The sequence below is a fragment of the Amblyomma mixtum genome, chromosome 10 (genome assembly GCF_055824585.1).
Source record: "Amblyomma mixtum isolate Tamu chromosome 10, ASM5582458v1, whole genome shotgun sequence".
Lineage (NCBI taxonomy): Eukaryota > Metazoa > Arthropoda > Arachnida > Ixodida > Ixodidae > Amblyomma > Amblyomma mixtum.
This window is the reverse complement of record NC_143021.1, coordinates 8,486,498-8,505,250: the sequence shown is the minus strand read 5'-3', so window position 1 is coordinate 8,505,250 and position 18,753 is coordinate 8,486,498. Positions and strand designations below refer to the sequence as shown.

The window sequence follows — 18,753 nt, the reverse complement described above, 5'->3', positions numbered from 1 at the left end:
ACTCGGCTGAATGGCCCTATGAAGACCTAATATTCGGAAATTGGACGAGTATATTCATGATCACCTCATGGAAAGGTGCTATTGGCTCTTCAGTTGGCTTCAGTAGTCCTAACGCTTGACAGGTGACTTCTTCCGACTATTGCACTCGCGCTTAGTCTTAACATCGCTTTTGACGACTTGACAAAGCCTGGGCCAAAATTGCATGTAACGCATCCGTATCAACGTTCGAGGAAACCGAGGTTCCAAGAAGAAAGCTCGTTCTGGCACGATTGCAGGACTTCCTGGCGAGGTACATACCGTAGGTCAGCGCTTGTGTCGTGTTGTCGTCTTCTTCTGTTCGTCTTCGTCTTTTTGCGCTCGTTAATCACCCATGCATGAGTGGACCGTAGGTACCACAATCGATTACGAGTGCCAGTTGGCCCGTCCTTCCCTCCTGGAGAGACCAATATCCCGCTATAAAAATGAGAACACTTCGCGCGTGAGAAGGCGAGGCGGCGGTGACGCACTTCTTTCGAGACACTGAAGATCAGTGTAGTGTCTCTCCGCCTCGCGTGCAAAAGGACCACGGTTCAAATCTCGGTGCAACGCACTCCCTCACCAGAGCAAGATTTGGCCGCCCTGGTGCAGCACTTGGCCACAGCCTTCTATGAACAAACCAATTAACCCTCGGCCCTCAACTCCCAGCGGCCCCGGAGCAAGTGACCAAGGCGGCGGTCAGACCTGTGACACAGCGGAGGGTGCCAAGAATCTGTGGCTCCGGACAAGCCTCCATACCATAAAAACCCTTATCCAGTGAGGCTAGTCTGGCAGTGCTGTTCGAGGAACTAGCAGATATTAAATGGGATGTCATACGGCTTACTGAAGTCAGGACGACAGATGAGGCGTATGCAGTACTGTGCTATCGTGGAATAGGGGAGAGGCGAGAACCGGGTGTGGGATTCCTTATCAATCAGTATATGACTGTAACATAGAGGAGTTCTAGAGTATTAACGAGAGGGCGAGTAATCAAGCTTAAGGTTGTGCAGGCCTACGTGCTCACATCCAGCCATGACAACCAGGTCGTTGAAATATTCTGTGAAGGCATGGAATTGGCAATGAACAAAGTAAAATTGAGTACACTGTACCATATGGACCACTAGGCGCAAGATAGCCCACATGAAGGAGTTTAATGCGGGCAAAATCGAGCATAGACCAAAAAACCGTATTTTGAAACTAGGCATAGATAAAAAAACATTTGTATGCGCTAAGAAGCAAAAAAGGAATGCCACCAGCAACATGAATAAGATAGTTAAGGTGTCCTCTAAAAAAAAAGGTAAAAAAAGATGAAAGAGAGAGGATGCCTGGACGAGGAAAGCTTTGCCAGGCTTAACGCCAATTCAAAATAAATGAAAAAGAACTAAATGTTCCAAAGAAGAAAAAAATTTAAGCGAAAAACAGAGCATTTAAAAAAATTAGTCCACGAGTTCTACAGAAATTTATAGAGTCGCCAATTTAACCGGCGCGTTAATGAAAGAGAGAGCAGAGGCCAGCAATACGACATCCCGCCATTAGAGAGAGAAAGGAAATGAAGCCTTGAGAGCAATGCAAAGGGGGAAAGCAGCTGCTGAGGATCAGATAACTCCAGATCTCTTCAAGAACGTAAGGGCGATTGTGCTAGGAAAACTGGTCAGCCTGTACACGCAATGCCGTAGTATCTCAAGCGTGCCAGAAGCTTGGAGGAAGACTGACTTTACCTTAATTCATAAGCAAATAGACGTCAAGGACTTGAAAAGTTGCACAACCATCATCTTACTATCCGTTGCCTACAAGGCATTTACTAAAGTAATCGCAAATAGAATGAGAACACGCTTAGACTTCAATCAACGAGATGATCAGGGAGGCTTTCGTAAAAGGTACTCGACAATAGACCATATTCACGCTATCTATCAGGCGATAGAGAAATGCACAGAATATAACAAACCCCTATATATAGCGGTCATTAATTACGAAAAAGCATTTGACACAGTGCGAACCTCAGCCGTCATGCATGCGTTGCGGTAGCAGGGCGCGCAAGAGTCTCTCTTGCGCGAAAATACTGGAAGATACCCATTAAACCATAAAACGTTACATGCAAGTCAGCGATATATTTACGCTGGGCATTAGACACCTTAACCAGACATTCATTTTCGTACCGTTTACCAAAAACCTGCTTAAGTACAACACCAATATTAGTGTCCAGTCCGAGGTGTAGTGAATAATTCAGACATCCAGCTTGATATTTATCAGATTTTAAGTGCGGTTTAAGTGCGCCCAGTCTACTTCATCTGGACATCAATATGTAGAGAATATCTCTAACATAGACCAATAATTTGTCTCAAATACTGTAGCTGTAATAACTGGAAAATTCTGCATTACAAAAATTATTCACGTGCTCATCATTCTATTCCTTGGGTTATGTCTTGCCTAGAGGCTTACGCTATAGCATGTTATGATAACTCTAACATAATGCATAGAGCATTATGTTCACAATGCCAGCAAGGGAAGAAATGGCCAAGAAACGGTGGGGTGAAGACCCTGTGAATTTGTAATGCAGCACGTAAAGCATGGGTGCTTGCAGCCCATGCTTTACACAGTTACGCATGCTTTACGAAAAAAACAGTTGGGTGTTTTCCTTGACCCATTTTGGCTTTGCTACTTCAACTACGATATTATTAACTTACGTTAAAAACGTTCTAGTCGAAATAACAAAAAAGGAATGGGCAGCGCATGCAACGGGAAGGCAAGATAACATTACCAGATAACAAAGATAATATGACAGATAATATTCAGCTACACAAATGCCAAAGCTTTCCTCAGTTCAGCATTCCAGTAGTTAGTTATCATTGCTAGCGCTACTAGCAGTTTAACAAATTTTTGAGAAAAATAAATCCCAGAAATTGAATTCCACCAATTCTTGTAGTTTAAATGGTTGGTTAAGTGGAATAAAACATGCTTAATGAGAAAAAAATAGTTATTATAGTCCTGGCTGCTGATTTAAAAAAAGTTTTTCAAACTGTGACGTCACACCTTAAGCTGAGATAGCTTGCGCTGCAGCGCAAGGTATAAATTAGAGGTAAAGTAGTAATGAAATAACAATGAGAAGCCTGACCAAAGTGAGTGGCATTTTAAACCAACTCTGTCCAGTTGAGTCAAAAATCTGATGGTTGCACATTCAGATTTGTCGTTACTACTTCCAATATTTTTTATTCTTTTTAGGTAGGCTTGGTTTTGTTTATCGGGTTTGACGTCCTAAAGCGACGCAGGTTATGAGGGACGCTGTAGTGAAGGGCTCCAGTAATTTGGACCACCTGGGGCTCTTTAACTAACGTGCGCTGACATTGCAGAGTACGCCGGACTTTAGAATTTCGCTTCCATCGAAATGCAACCGCCGCGGCCGGAATTGCACCCGCGTCTTTTGTGTCAGAAGCCAAGCGCCATAACCACTTAGGCAACGCGGCGGCCCCTTTTCAGTTAGGATTAGTTGCCGTGAAGCGAACACGAACACACACACACAAATACAAGCAGCGCTTGTCATGCCTCTAATTTGTAGTCAACAGAATTTCGAGCTCTAAACGCAGTAAGACAACACGAAATATCAAATGATTGAAAAGAGCGGAATTCTTATATAATATCTCACATTCCTAGGACATCACAAGTAGTATCTATGAGGAGTCTAGGTTAAGGTAGATATGATCTCATGAGTACGTTTCCAGGTTTTCCACGAAAGAAGGTTGGTGTACAAGACGTCTCAGAGATTATGGCTTGGTACCTAGATGTTTGGACTTAATCCGGATATCTCTGGGAGGTTTGTGGTTTGTTGGGTACCTGTAATAACTGCACAGCTTCCATACTCCTTCGTAAAGCCAAGAATAAAATTTCAACAAAGGTTGAGAGGACGTAGTAGTAGCGTTAAAAAACAGGGATGACAGGGTAGAAGATGACAGCATAGGAGCTAGACATCAGCTGACTTTAATCGCGAAAAATACCTCGGATTTAGAGGTGACTACCAGGTGCCAAAAATATCAACAATCAAATCACATGCGTGGTGGCACTCCGCGGTGCAAGAACTTAAATTTTCAATTTCTTTTCAAAGTCATCAATAAGTACATATGTGTTAATTTTGTCCCTGAAAATATAATTACAAATAATATCACGCGTTTTGCTTTGTCGAACAATTTATTGTTGCCAAAAGTACGGACTAATTATGGAAAGCAAACTACATCGTTCTTTGCCATCTCCACTTGGAATAATTTGCTCCCTTCACTGAAAACCCCAATGTCATTGTACAAATTCAAAAAAATGTTAAAACACCACTTGTTTGAATCCTTAGATGCTTAATAACGTTTTTGTGTTTGCAATCACTATGTAACATTCATTTGCTGTACACTTCTTTCTTTTTTGTCGCTTTATTTGCCTTCCTTTTTTTTTACCTCTTATTGTTGTGCATGCGCCGGGTTATGTATTCTGTTCATGTAGCCATAGGAGGCCCTATTTGCAGTCTCGACTTTTGGGCCTCCTGATGTATATACCCCATACCATGTACTGTAAATATGAAATAAACTTGATTTGATTTGAAAGATAAACATTCGGTTCGCTCACGCACGATTGCCTTTCCACGTGCACCAGAAAGGCATCCAATACCTCCCACTATATCTGGTCTGCAGTCTGCATGTACATATATCACCACACTTTTCTGCTCAAAAAATGGGGCACAAGTTTTTTATTATGTTTACATCGTTTGCAGTGTGCCGCCAAGTGCCCAGGGCCTAATATAGCCGCAGCCAGATTCTTGTGCTCGATGAGGCGAACATAGAAACAACGGCCAGTTTAGCCGATATAGCATTTTCGGCAAGATAGCGGAATTCGATAGAGCACATTCGTCCTGGAGGCCAAAAACAGCTTCCAATGCTTGATTGGGCACGCCAATTTTCTGTCGGAGACATCATTAACAACTCTGCACAGTTTTTCGAGTTTGTTGGGTACAGAAAGCGCAACCTTGATATTGCCGTAAATGGCCACCTTTTTAAGGCGGTGTGTAAGCTGGTGAACAAAGCGCAGTGCCACGCATCTAGCCTGTTCTTGAGCTTGTCGCTCAGTCATGTGCGTATAGTCCCCAGCTTTTATCTTGTATATCAGGGTCTCAAAAACTTGTTGCTGGGCTAGTTTGTGACACATACATGAATAATCAGGTAGTGAAAAAAAAGACGATAACAGGAAGATGGCACAGGAGGAATCGTTCGTGTTTGTGGTTTCTTCTTCATGAGGTCGTCTTTTTTTTTGCGCTGCCTTTTTAATCAAATATCAGGCTCTCAGCGACGGATGCCACCAGTGCCATTGCAAAACCTGCCTCATTCATGCGACCCGCCAGCTTTTGTGCACCTTCAAGCTTCTTTTGCGAGCAGAACTTTTCTAGAGCGGCAAGAAGGCATATCTTAGCAATGCCTGTTTTAACCAATTCGGATTGGGTCGAATCAAAATTCACAATTTCTTTTGTGGACCTTGGCTGGCACATGTGGCAAACGAGTGATTCTCCACAGAAAAAAAAATGATTAAGAAACTGTTGGCTACCGTTATTTTCAACTTCATGGGTGAAATTCAGGACCCGGCTACAAGACTTGAAAAGATCTGAAGTATGATGTGCTAGATGCTCATTTCTGTGGTCTTCACGTTTCACTACTACAAGGAAATCGTCTGCATATCTAAAAACCATTGAAATATTGCTGTCATTGAGGTGCGTTTCAATGCATTTGTCCAAAGTCGCTAAAAGCAGTTCACCAACTAACGGGGCGATGCACGATCCCATGCAGACGCCCTCACTCTGAACAAATTTCCTGCCCTCAAATTTAACACCGGTACTGAAAAGATAACATTCTAAAAGTGATAAGAAATTTGCCACAAAAATTTCTATCTCATTTTGAAACCCTTCAGTGCCTTTAGTTTCTATGCTCTTCTTCACTCTCATTAAATATCTCTTGGGGGAACTGAGTAGAACAGATTTTCAACGTCAATCGAGAATGCAAACTTAGACCCCAAAGATAGGTCTTCTTGCGAGAAAAATTCAATTACTTCCTTTGAATTAGACACTTTAATAGGACCGATAACTGCAAGGAGCTTGAAAAATTTTTGGACAAACCTGGAAAGGGCACCCTGCCAAGATCCTACTTCCGTGACAATGGCGCGCAGGGGAATATCCGGCTTATGTGTTTTTGCCGAAGCAAATCCTCTCAGCCCATCTTTTCCTATGTCCACTACTATGTTCCCTCAATCCAAACACCAACTAGCCTAGATTTCTTCCTTAGTTGTCCAATAAGGGCGTTAGGCAGGGAGACACGATCTCGCCATTGCTGTTCAACGCCCTTGACAGTTACCACTAAACCCTATGACACCGCTAGAAGTCGGGAACCCTCCTATTCCCTCATATTAGAGCCCGCTACCATACCCTCCACCCCCCCCCCCCCCCCCCCCCCCGCGCCACCCTCCCCTACATTCCATTCTAATGGTCGGCGGATCCTCCCTAGCTTGGCTCGGATGAGCTCACCGCCTGGGAGGATAGGGAGACCCTGCTACGCTCTGAGGACTTTGAAACCATTCCAACTTGTTCCCATCATTGTCCACGTAACCTGCATGTACAGAAAACTTCGTATTTGTATCCGCAAGAAGGTGCTCCTTGCCGATATTTTAGCTTTGTTTGGTGGCAGCAGACCCCGTCCCAGAAACGGGCGCAGATTATGCTAAATTCTGTACTCTGACCACTAGAGGCAGTTCAGGTTGTACAAGGAATTGCTGTCACTCCGGTTAAAAGATTTTTCATAGATCTGCCGAGCCTTTACACAGTGGCGCCTATTGTGCGTGATTATCTACAGAATTCTTGTGGCATCCAATGATTCATTCTCGTTGGCTATGTGTTTGGTAGCGACCGCTGAGCCTAGGGATTTGGTCCACGCCACGAGGAATGTTTAACTTCTAGAAGAGGCCCAGCAGGTCCTCAGAGCAAGACCTAAGAGCAGCACCCCTATGCCGAAATTCCCTGTTGAACAGTTAGAGATGGCCGGGCAAGTCTCAGGGCGTTGAGAAGCTGAAGCCCAGAAGTTTGCTTCCGAAGACGTTGACTTCCTCCTGCGAAACAGGTTGTCAACTAGGGCCCTAATTGTTGAGAAAACTACTCGTTACCTAAAAGATGATGCCTTGCAGGTTGTACCACCCGATAAAGAGGGTGGCTTCTGCGCCATACAAAAAAAAAAAAAAACGCTGTATCTACAGAAGGCCTCAGAAGCGATTACGACAAATTTCTAAAAATCCAAAATGTCTCGTTGCAAAGAGTTAGGATAAAAAGAATGAAGTTTGATGAGCATATAAAATTGTTTTGGCTGCTCCAGTTTGCTGCCAAAGCTAGAAAGTTCTCCTTAATATTTTTATTGCGAAGAGGAACGAGGGCGCCTGCCTTTTCAGAGTGATTTTTTTTTTTCGGAACAGGGTTCCTGGCATCTTGTGGTATCCAAGTTCCTGCAGGAAAAGTTGAAGGTGTTGGAGATTGACGAGCCTTTCAGGGCAAAAAAATGTTCTGAAATAATTCAATTCTTAAAAGACAACAGGAATAAACGGTTGCGAGATCCTTCAATGCATTTAAGGACCATACTCCACAATTGTCTTCGGTTGAGTGTCCTCGAATGTATTGAGTGGCATAGTGCTATATGTCACCTTTTTCGCGCACTTATGCGTGCCCTCCCACAAACGCTTAGAGCGCGTGGGGGTAGCAGTCTCAGTCACAAAGGAGATGCCTTCGACTAATTGTGCCAAGCTCAGCGGAGACTAGCTACCAAGTGAAAAGAGGGTTTGTCGTTTGGTGTCCAGATTTCACCGGTCTTAAGCCAGAGAATTGGTCGGGGACAAAGGTTTACAAACAAAACAAAGTTTTTACAGCAAACAGACGATGCATAGGATTTACAGTCACCCGTATGAGCACATACAAAGTGATATACAATACAATGGATCTTGTGCAAAATAACACTCGAGAGAGACTCCAACACAAGAGAGAGAGTGCACCTGAAGTGCGCTAACACAAGAGAGAGAGAGAGAGACAAACTAAAGAAACACAATTCGTTCACCGGGCACTGGGAGAGTCCGGTGTCTAAAGGATCACAAGAGAGCCGTCCCGCAGGCAGGCGCAAGCTGCCTCACTGGTCCGTGGCTGGGCGAGTGGTGTTGACCCGGGAGTCGAGCGGGCGCACTTCTCTGAAGCTTGAACGGCGGGTCGGGCTGACAGACAGCGGTCAACGCCCTTCTTATACAGGCGCGTTCCTGTCTGTTCGTTTTTCGCGCCAAGCCATGAGCGCCCATACAAGCAGTATCAGCTGTACAATTTCCTTCTCTTTCTAGTGCCGGGTGCGCGTCCCCATTCGTCAGGCGCGGAGACCGGCTTCGAGAGCCTTCCAGATAATTCTTACGATGCGCCGCAGACGACGCGCGAGGGCAGAGTACAAGGAATCACTCAGCACGCTCAAGGCTACGCCCTTTCCGTCAGCATTCAGCAATATTTGCTCAAACCTTCTCGAATAATCGACAGCACGCGCGCACGTGATTCCTTTGGTGCCGCGCTGGCCAGCGAGGTGGACAGCGCAGGTGTACACGCACACAATATCAGGCGCTCTACGGGTTTGTTTCTCCACTGTTGTAGCAGCGCGCCCTGCTGAGATTCCTTCCGCGCGGCGTCGTTTTCTTTAATATGCGCCGAATTTTGTGACAATATAGGCTTCCAATATATATGTGGCTTATCGATGGATAAGTGCATGGAAGCTATGTACCTGTGGTCAACACATGCCCAGAGGAATCATGTGACAGTCAAACAAAAACAATAAATATTCACTGTATCGTGCCTAGCACCATGTCTCAATGACATCTTTTTGTCAACGCGTGACAAATAATGCATGACTGCATTGGAGACGGTGATGGTTTGAGAGTTTTTAGATTTTTTGAGGACTTTATTTCTTTTTTACTGTGACAAGGAATGTTTTTCTTCTAACGTGAGAAATCCCCTTACTAATTTTAAAATATCTAAAACCCTTAGAATTGATGGACATGTTACCGGGAGAGAATTTCATCAGGGTTTTAGGTCTAGGGCTTCATTTTTCAAGTGGACATGTCTGTTGAGCTTTTGAACGCACAGGTTACATGCCCTTTATCTCTTACCTCTCGGCCCACTCGAGTTCAGTTAAGTAAAGAGGCATTGTGATGTCTTGGCTATTGAGTGCTGGGAACAAGGCCTTCCTGCATTTGGTAGAATGCAGCTTGCTAAACCTGGTGCAGCGCCTTGCAAGCACAGCCTGCCCTCTTGACATCTGCGGCTGGAAACCTGCTGAGCAAATAAGCTAGCAGGCCCGATCGAATCGACCGAAACAAAGTTGCGGTTGGTATCGCGTACCTTTACGGTGCGAAGGCTTGTGTCAGAGTAGCTTTTCCGGCCGAAAAACTCAAAACTATGCGGGAAAGTGAACCCAGAAGAAACGCCTGTCGCTTGTTTTTCATGAGATGCTTGAAGAACGTCGTATATTCCATACCGCTGACCTGACGTGCGTGGTAAGCTGGCCAGACTGGGAGGTGTCTTAAGAAGAGGCTAAGGACGCACGCATGAGACGTGAAAAAAAAATTGCGGAGCGAAATGATTGATCGCATTCGAACATGCAACACTTGTACTTCCAGCGTTGCAAACACCACAATATTACGCAGGAGCAAGACGCAACTAGGAAGAGAGGTAATCGAAGCTGATAAAACTGAAAAAGCTGGTAGCACGTGTGTCAGCAACTCCTGTTGTGCCTTCAATAATAGAACTGGAATATGTTACGCAGCAATGTAATCTAAATAATAGAATAGAGTGGGCGAGTTGGTTTTCCATTCTCACAGTGAAAGCGCTAAAAAAGACAAGGACGACAGAATAAGAAGTCATAAAAAGCGATTTCTTGGAACTGATTTTATTTCATGCGAAAAACAAGTTTATATTCTTGGTAATCACCTGCACATGATTAAACGACCATAACCAAGGAGTGATGACAGGCGCATTTTATCAGGCAACCCATGTGCCCGATGAAAGATATGACATCTCTTTCTCGCACAACAAAATTGATGGAGCGCTTACGCAACCATCGCCCGCTCGTGCTATCTGAAAAACCTCCTGAATCTCTCGCTTTATTTCACATTTGCTTTTTAAATGTATTTTACATCGTTGAAAAACGGGCGACAGCCTTCCTTGGTTTTCCTGCTTTTGTCGTTGCACTTGAGACAATATAGGGCAGACAGGAAGAGTCCTAGATGAGAGATGAGGAGAGCATACATACAACTTGGAAATCAAAAGAGGAGTGAACATGAGTATCCATTGTCTCAAGTGCAACGACAAAAGCAAGCCAGGAAGGCTGTCGTCCCGTGTTTCACAGATGTGAAGTACTTTTTAAAAACAAATGTCATATAACGCGAGAGATTCTGGAGGCTTCTGAGATAGCACGAGTGGACGATGGTTGCGTAAGCGTTTCATCAATTTTGTAGTCCGAAAAAGAGATGTCATATCTTATATCGGGCACATTGGTTGCATGATAAAATGTGCCAGTTATCACTCGTTGGTAATGGTTTTGTAAGCGTGCGCAGGTGGTTAGCAAGAGTATAAAATTTTTGTTCACATGAAATAAAATCAGTTGCAAGGAAATGCTTTGTACTTCTCTCTTATTCTGTCCTCCTTGTCTTTTTGCGCGTTTTCACTGTCAGTATGTAATCTACCTCGAGGGGGACTCGGTTCTAAGTTGACTTGATATATCTGTTATTTCTTTCCTTTTATTAAGGCGAAAGCCTTGAATGCCTTACACTGTCGTGACCAAGGAATGTTAGCAAGTGTGTCCGCGTTTCGGTGTCACTACTAAAATAAACTGGGTCGTGGCTGAGAATAGAACGAGGGCCTTTGGCATTTGAAGTGGTGACACTACCACTCCGCCACGAAGGCTCAGAGTTTGAGCATGAATAAAGGCGCATCTAGTGAATGCATCGGTTTCATAAATGAAGGAAATCAAAGAATAAAAAAAGAAGAGAAACAGACATAAATTAGAAATGACATACAAAATAAAAATTACAAAACAAACACAACTAAAATAAAAACAAAAACATAAAATATATGAATAAATAAGATAAAAAAAACAGTGCGCCAGGAAACGCTTTCGCCTTGCAGCACTTTAGAGAGCCCATACGCCCCCTGAATTTATTTTGTTAATAATACCTGATGTATAAAAGGAACTGGTCTGTCACTAAAACCTGAGTTGTCCTGTCAAGTTTGTTTTCATTGTGCTGTCCTTCTGCGTTTAAAAAACCAATGTCTGCAGCAGAGGGAACCACCACCTGCCACAGTGAGAGCGGAGGCATGAAAAACCGAAAGGTGGCTGCCATGGCAAGATCCCGGAGGGTGGCTGGCAGCGGAACACGCTCCCTGCCAACCATGAAAAGCTGCGCTAAAATCTCGCATTATCGACTGTCTTAATCGCCGGTGATTTTTTTTTTTTTTTGAGGAACGGAAATTGCGCAGTAACTGTCTCCCATCTCAGTGGACAGCTGAACCTACAAAAAACAAGGAGGTAGGAGTGAAAGACAGAGAGAGGTACATTTATGAATAAAAGAGGAGTGAAAGGGGTGCCATAGTTGACGGTTTCCGAATAATTTCGACCATCTGGGATTCTAAACGTGCACTGACCGAAACATGGTCGCCGTGGTAGGGTACGAACCCGGTTTCTCCGGCTCATTAGCCGAGCGCACTGTCATACAGCACTATAGGCAAAGCCAAATAATATATCCTCATCCCTAGTCCACTCTAAGCCACATAGAAAGCATACATTGGCGACAACTCCAATCGAACTCATTTCCAATATATCCTCATCCCTACTCCACTCTAGGCCACATAGAAAGCATACATTGGCGACAACTCCAATTGAACACATTTCCGTTCTCTCAGTTTGCACACGTTCCACCACACCTTCTCTTCATACTGTGCCACCTGTGGAGCCGCCCCCCCCCCCTCCCACGCACACGAAACTGACCGGGCTAAGCTTTAGCGGAAAGCCAGAGGGCTCTATACAAAGGAGACCTCCTGGGAAGGTTTCATCTTTTCTTTTGTTCATTAAGGTTCGTCCTCCACCTTAAAGGGTTATTTAGGACAAGCTGCAGCTAGCTTGCATTAGATTACGGCATTCTAACAATAAAAAGATCACTCTAAACAAGAATGTTGCTTCTTGAATGAACTTAGTATACAAAGATACGAACAACAATAAGGGGAACCTGAAGCTTCGGCTCAAGCATTTGACGCAATAGGCTAATGTGTCCCTTTAGCGACGCTGAGTCCTGTTTGCGTATGACTTCGAAAATCGTATGACGTGGAAAATGAAGTGACCTAACTGGCACGTGATGGGCAAGTTGTTTTGTCACACGATCACGTGACCTACTTAGAAGGTGGGCTACCGGCTTTTCTATCGAAGGCTACGCTACTGTAGCTGGGACGTACTTCGACTCGAGTCTCCGAATGACCTTGAAACGCCCTTGAGAGAAGTAATGGCTAGTGTTGCCATGCGCATATACCTAATCATGTGTGGTCCACTTAGCAGACCTTTAATCTTTACAATTGACCTTGAACATTGAACTTAGCATTTGGCCTTGAACTTTGGTCTTCAGGTACTGAACTTTAACCTTGCAAATTGTCGGCAGAGACAGTAAGAAAGCCACGTGGTAATCATGTGATTCAGTTCACAGTTGTGGCGTCAGGTATGTGGTTATATATAGCTAGAGCTGTGGGCTTCACTCAGTAAGACACTACGGAGGAAGCAGAGCGCGCTGAGGCGCGCACGTATAGTGAACTGCACCTTCGAACATTGCAGAATGCCGCTTCTTAATATCCGTCAGGCATCACTCACAGTGAGCGAGCTCGTCAGCGAAAAAATGAGACTGGCAAGGCAAAACGAGTTGCGGAAACGCCAAAAGAACGAGAAAAGCGACTTACCAAGACACAGGTTAAAATAGCGGAGAATATAGAAATGCGCGCCACCGGCGACACACGGGTCTGAGCTAGTTCTACCACTGCCTCTCAGTCGCCGGTGGACAATGCCGCCACCATCATCGCCGGCACCACCGATGGCGCGAGATTTTCGGCCGAATAAGAGCCATAACGCTAAACGCTTCAGAGAAGATGTCGCCATCACTGGGCCATTTCGGTAGTAAGCCGCATGCATCGACACCCAATTTTGGGCGCCGGTCCCAGATGCTCTGCTACGCCGCCATTCACTTCAGTATGGCGAAAATCAATCCTCCTCGCTGTGGACGCCACAATTTCGTGTCGAGGAGAGGGAAAAATTTTCAATCCAGTTTTTTAAGCTGCCATGGCAGCTCGCTTCGTATAGTGCTCAGCTGCTGACCCGAGACACACCGATTTGATCCTGGCCGCGACGGTCGCGTTTCAATGGAGACGACATTCCAGAGGCCCATGCACTGTGCGATGTAAGTGCACGTTCAAGAAACCAAGGTGGTCAACATTATCTGGAGCCCTTCACTGCGGTCTCTTGCGCAGCCTGTTTCGCTCTGGTACCTTTAACTCTATAAACTGAATGTCGTTTTTTCGGGGTAAACGTTAGCACACCCTCGAAGAGGAAGAGAATGAAACATTTCTCAGAACAATGATGAGATTTAGTTCTCTCCACGGTCCCTTTCAATTATCCAGCTTTCATCAGATATGTGGAGGTGAAATTTATTCTTTCCGAAACTGTTCAAGCTTGCTGTGCGCAACTGTTACTTGCTACCTGTAATTCAAAGCTTACGGTGTCAGCATGCACTCAAGCTTTTCCGTAGAATGTGCACTTTCAAAACGCAGAAACGGCATCCGAGAAATATCGTCCGTCTGCCGTTCACCGTCTTGACCATGTCTTCTTCCGCAGTTTCTTAGATATACGACCAACTCGCCAAATAGTGTGGTATGTTGAGTGCGTAACGCCTAGTCACACTGAACCTTAAAAGACGATATGCACACCGACACCTGTGCGTGCCGTGCCTCAACGCACGTTTTTGCGCGCACCGGTTGACGTGCACTGAGGCATTCCACCTGCGCGTCGGCAAGTGCGCTTTATTTGCAAACTTTGTTATATACATTTCTACCCCTCCTCATCCTGATGTTCCGCAGATGCTCTCACTTGGCTCCGGAAGTCGAGCCGATCGCTTAAAACCTTCCAAACGCCGCCACATCCTTGAAGCGGAAATGAGCTAAAAAGAACTTCATGTACATTGCGCAGAAGGAGAGCTCTATAGGGGTTATAGAATACCTGTCTCCCAAACTTGAAATCTGTGCACGTTTAGTTTGCTTTTCGCGGGGTTTTTGAAGAAAACAGCGGTTCTTGCCCATGAGCGTGCGTCTGTGTCAGTGAAGCTTAAAGCTATTTTCGTGCATGCCATCCATCCCTCTGCTCCGAACAATCATCGCACCATGTTCCTGTGCTTACTTGTTCAGCTGCCGGTAAGGGCGTTTTCCTGTCCAGTCGATTCTTTTCTCGCTCATGACGATGAAGATCGCAATCTCACGGGCAGACACATTTTCGCAGTAGCAATCACGGGTGTAGTCAGGGCGTTTGCTGGCCACAGCTGTCGCCAACTGGTGTGAAATGCCAGCGCTCCCACATTACAGGCCCGCTGCATTCTGGGCGAGGCTCCTGGCTTCATCTCCATCCTGGGTTTCGCTCTGCTGGACCCCAAGATGTTCCGGGAGGTGGCAGTGACCGACCCACGCAACACTCTGGCGGGCCTCAGCTACACCTCCGGCACCACAGGCCTCCCCAAGGGTGTCGAGATCACCCACTATTCCTTCGTGGCCAACATTGTGCTGTCCAAGTGAGGCTCTGTTGCTTTATTTATTTTATTTATCATCATACCCACAGCGACATTGTTTGGCATTACAGTGTGTGTGGGGCGGGGGGTTGAAAAAGAAAAAGTATACAAATGCCACCGCGTGCAGGTGGTTACAAAAAAAAGATAACATTGAGATAGAATGAATACGGAGTTATTATACATACAAAATGTCACAGCATGGAAGAAAATGAATCGTTTGATATGGACAATACTTCCTCAGGCAGCTGGTTCCATTCCGAAATTGTTTTGGGGAAAAAAGACATTTTGAAAAGATCCGTCCGGCATCTGTATTCTTTAACTTTAAGTGAATGATCTCTCGGTAAAGACACATAATCAGAGTTGACTATAGTATATTAGGTTCTGTCTATTCCAGATCATGAATAAAATATATCATGAAATAATTTTAAACACAGAACTTTCCTATACGTTTTTGAAATGTGTCCCAACCCAAAGTTTTTTTAGCGCTCGTTACGCTAAAATATCGCCCATAGTTATTGAAACAATACTAACCGCGAAATCCTGATCTCTTTCTTCGGAACTCTGAATTATGAAGTAGCCCAATGCGAGGGGGGAATTTGCTTGTTCACGCCCCTCGCAGCCCAAATTCTGACGCCAGGCGTGAGACATTCGTGACACGGTTGAACACCCAATGGCTATGGGCTGGCACCTCTCATGTAACAAGAGCCTCTTAATATTCGTATGCCTTCATCCGTGAGTAAGAATGAAGCAGCTAAGCACTGGATCGTTTTGCACAGAGTATCGATGTTAGGCAAACTAAAACGATCAGCTTTTTAATTTAATGACGCTGAAATCTATGTGGAGTGCTAAATATTGAGAAAGGCGAGTAATAGGAAGAGATGGTAGCTGTGCCTCTTGTCTCTTGTCAGCGCTTGTCTCTTGTCATGGTGTTTTGCGCTGTTCCGTCACAAATGAGTAACCAACATGCGCAAGCTGGTGCCTTGTGCCTCTAAGAAGGCTATTTACATTGTCCAAGGGTTTCAAGAAAGCAGTAGAAAGTGCAGCATTCATGCGGCCACCGCAAAGTCAGAGTATAAACAGGCGCATGTAACTGTGCTATAAAATATCTTTAGGTGTGAAAAAAGTGTGAAAAAACCAAGATCGGCGCGAGAAATCGAGACACAAACTTTCATCTACTAGTCAGTTCTTGTTTACAGGGACATTTTAGGGAACTGGACTGAGAATAGTTAGGCATACGTTTCATTCCTGAACACATGGTTCATTTTTCATTTCTTGAAGACACTGTCTTGCTAAGTAACTGAGGGGATAAACTGCAGGACGTGATTGAGGACCTACACAGGCAAAGCAGATCAAAAAATTAGCAAATATGTAATTAAAGCTAACATAGTCCTTAGCTACATATTTTCTGTACATGATGAATTGTATACATGTGCATTCTGTGCGTTCTGCTGTTCCCAATGTAACCACGGGAAACGGGAGCTTGGTGATATTCAGCACCTTTCTCTCTCATTTTATTTATTTATTTATTTATTTATTTATTGACACTGGAGGCCAAAGAACTGGCCCTAGCAGGAGGGGAAATACTGTAAAAGGTGTGACAGTGCAAAAAAATAATGAATACAAAAGAAAAATAATGCTGGGTGTAGCAGTGTTACTCAATCAAGTACATTCTGGCACCAGCACAATAATAAAAACATGAAGAGCCGCACTTGTGAAATAACAAACATGCGGGCAATTTTTACTCTAAACAACAGAGCTGTTTTGGGGGGAAAAAAAGGCATAACAGAGTGAAGAAGTTAGAAGAACATAGCAGTTTGCGAACACTGCTTTTGTTTCAGTTAGTTTATAGAAGAAAGTTGATTTTCCAGCTCTTCTGCAAAGTTTTGTGACTTCAGTACCTCAACAGGTATAGAATTCCATTCGTGTATATTACGCGGAAAGAAACTATTCATATGGGATTTTGTTTTAGAAAATATTGGTGTAAGTGACAGGCTATGTCTGTGTTTTGTCTGGCGTGAAATTAGAGGTTTTACGCAATGAGGCCGCTGAAGTGTGTTTTTTTTTCATTTATAATGTTGTGTAAAAATTGGAGACGATTTACTTCACGCCTGTTTTCGAGCGTACTGATTTTATTTGCAAGCATTATTAAAGACGGGGAATCCTGTCTTATAATTACCAAAGATGAATCTGATAGCCTTCATTTGAACACGCTCCAAATTCATTATGTCCTTTTTAGTATGAGGATCCCATACAACTGCTGGAAACTCCAATTTGGAACTAACAAATGTGTTGTATACTAACATTTTGGTATTTACAGGTGGGTTTCTAAGTTTCCTTTTCAAGAACCACAACTTGCGCATTGCTGCTGAACATGTAATAGAAATATGGTTTGACCAATACAGTTTATTATTGATTGGTTTTGGTTTTATGGGGTTTAACGTCCCAAAGCAACTGAGGCTATGAGAGACGCCGTAGTGGAGGGCTCCGGAAATTTCGACCACCTGGGGTTCTTTAACGTGCACTGACATCGCACAGTACACGGGCCTCGAATTTCTCCTCCAAAGAAATTCAACCGCCGCGGCCAGGATCGAACCCGCGTCTTTCGGGCCAGCAGCCGAGCACCATAGCCACTGAGCCACCGCGGCGGCAGTTTATTATTGAATGTGAGACCCAAATACTTGTATTTTTCAGCGTCAGATATTATTGTGTTGTTAAGTACATAAGAAAATAGAGTAGGTTTTTTTTTTCTGTGTGACCCGCAGCAAAACTGTTTTCTTGACATTGATTTCCATGCTCCAAAGTTGACACCAATCACGGACAGCATTAACTGATTTCTGTAAGTAATTGCTGTCGTTCCTGGAAACAATTTTTTTCTAAAAACGACACATTCATCCGCAAATAAATAGACACGGACATCATCAGGAATTACGTCGACTATATCATTAATATAGATCAAAATAAAAGTGGTCCTAATACGCTGCCTTGGTGTACACCAGATATTACCTGACGGTATTGGAAGAACATTTGTTTATTTCTACGAATTGCTGTTTGTGACGGAGATGGGCCTGGATCCATGTTATAATATTTGTAGGAAGACCTATGTGCTCCAATCTGTGAAGTAATTTCCCATGGGGAACCTTATCGAGCGCTGTACTAAAATTAAAAAAGAGCATATCGACTTGCCCGGACACTCAAGCACCTGACAGATTTCATGAAAGAGCATATCGACTTGCCCGGACACTCAAGCACCTGACAGATTTCATGAAAGAGCATATCGACTTGCCCGGACACTCAAGCACCTGACAGATTTCATGAAAGAGCATATCGACTTACCCGGACACTCAAGCACCTGATAGATTTCATGAAAGAGCATATCGACTTGCCCGGACACTCAAGCACCTGACAGATTTCATGAAAGAGCATATCGACTTGCCCGGATACTCAAGGACCTGACAGATTTCATGAAAGAGCATATCGACTTGCCCGGACACTCAAGCACCTGACAGATTTCATGAAAGAGCATATCGACTTACCCGGACACTCAAGCACCTGACAGATTTCATGAAAGAGCATATCGACTTACCCGGACACTCAAGCACCTGACAGATTTCATGAAAGAGCATATCGACTTGCCCGGACACTCAAGCACCTGACAGATTTCATGAAAGAGCATATCGACTTACCCGGACACTCAAGCACCTGACAGATTTCATGAAAGAGCATATCGACTTGCCCGGACACTCAAGCACCTGACAGATTTCATGAAAGAGCATATCGACTTGCCCGAACACTCAAGCACCTGACAGATTTCATGAAAGAGCATATCGACTTACCCGGATACTCAAGCACCTG

General features: G+C 44.3%; 1 protein-coding gene across 1 annotated transcript in view; it reads left to right on the top strand.

Annotated features, from left to right (window-relative positions):
- Positions 1-18,753, top strand: part of LOC149325087 (putative 4-coumarate--CoA ligase 2) — a 136,321-nt gene that overhangs the window by 57,442 nt on the left and 60,126 nt on the right. The window contains exon 5 of the mRNA XM_089562569.1: positions 14,702-14,904. Within this exon, the coding sequence (XP_089418695.1) occupies positions 14,702-14,904 (203 nt within the window). The remainder of the gene's footprint in view (positions 1-14,701; positions 14,905-18,753) is intronic.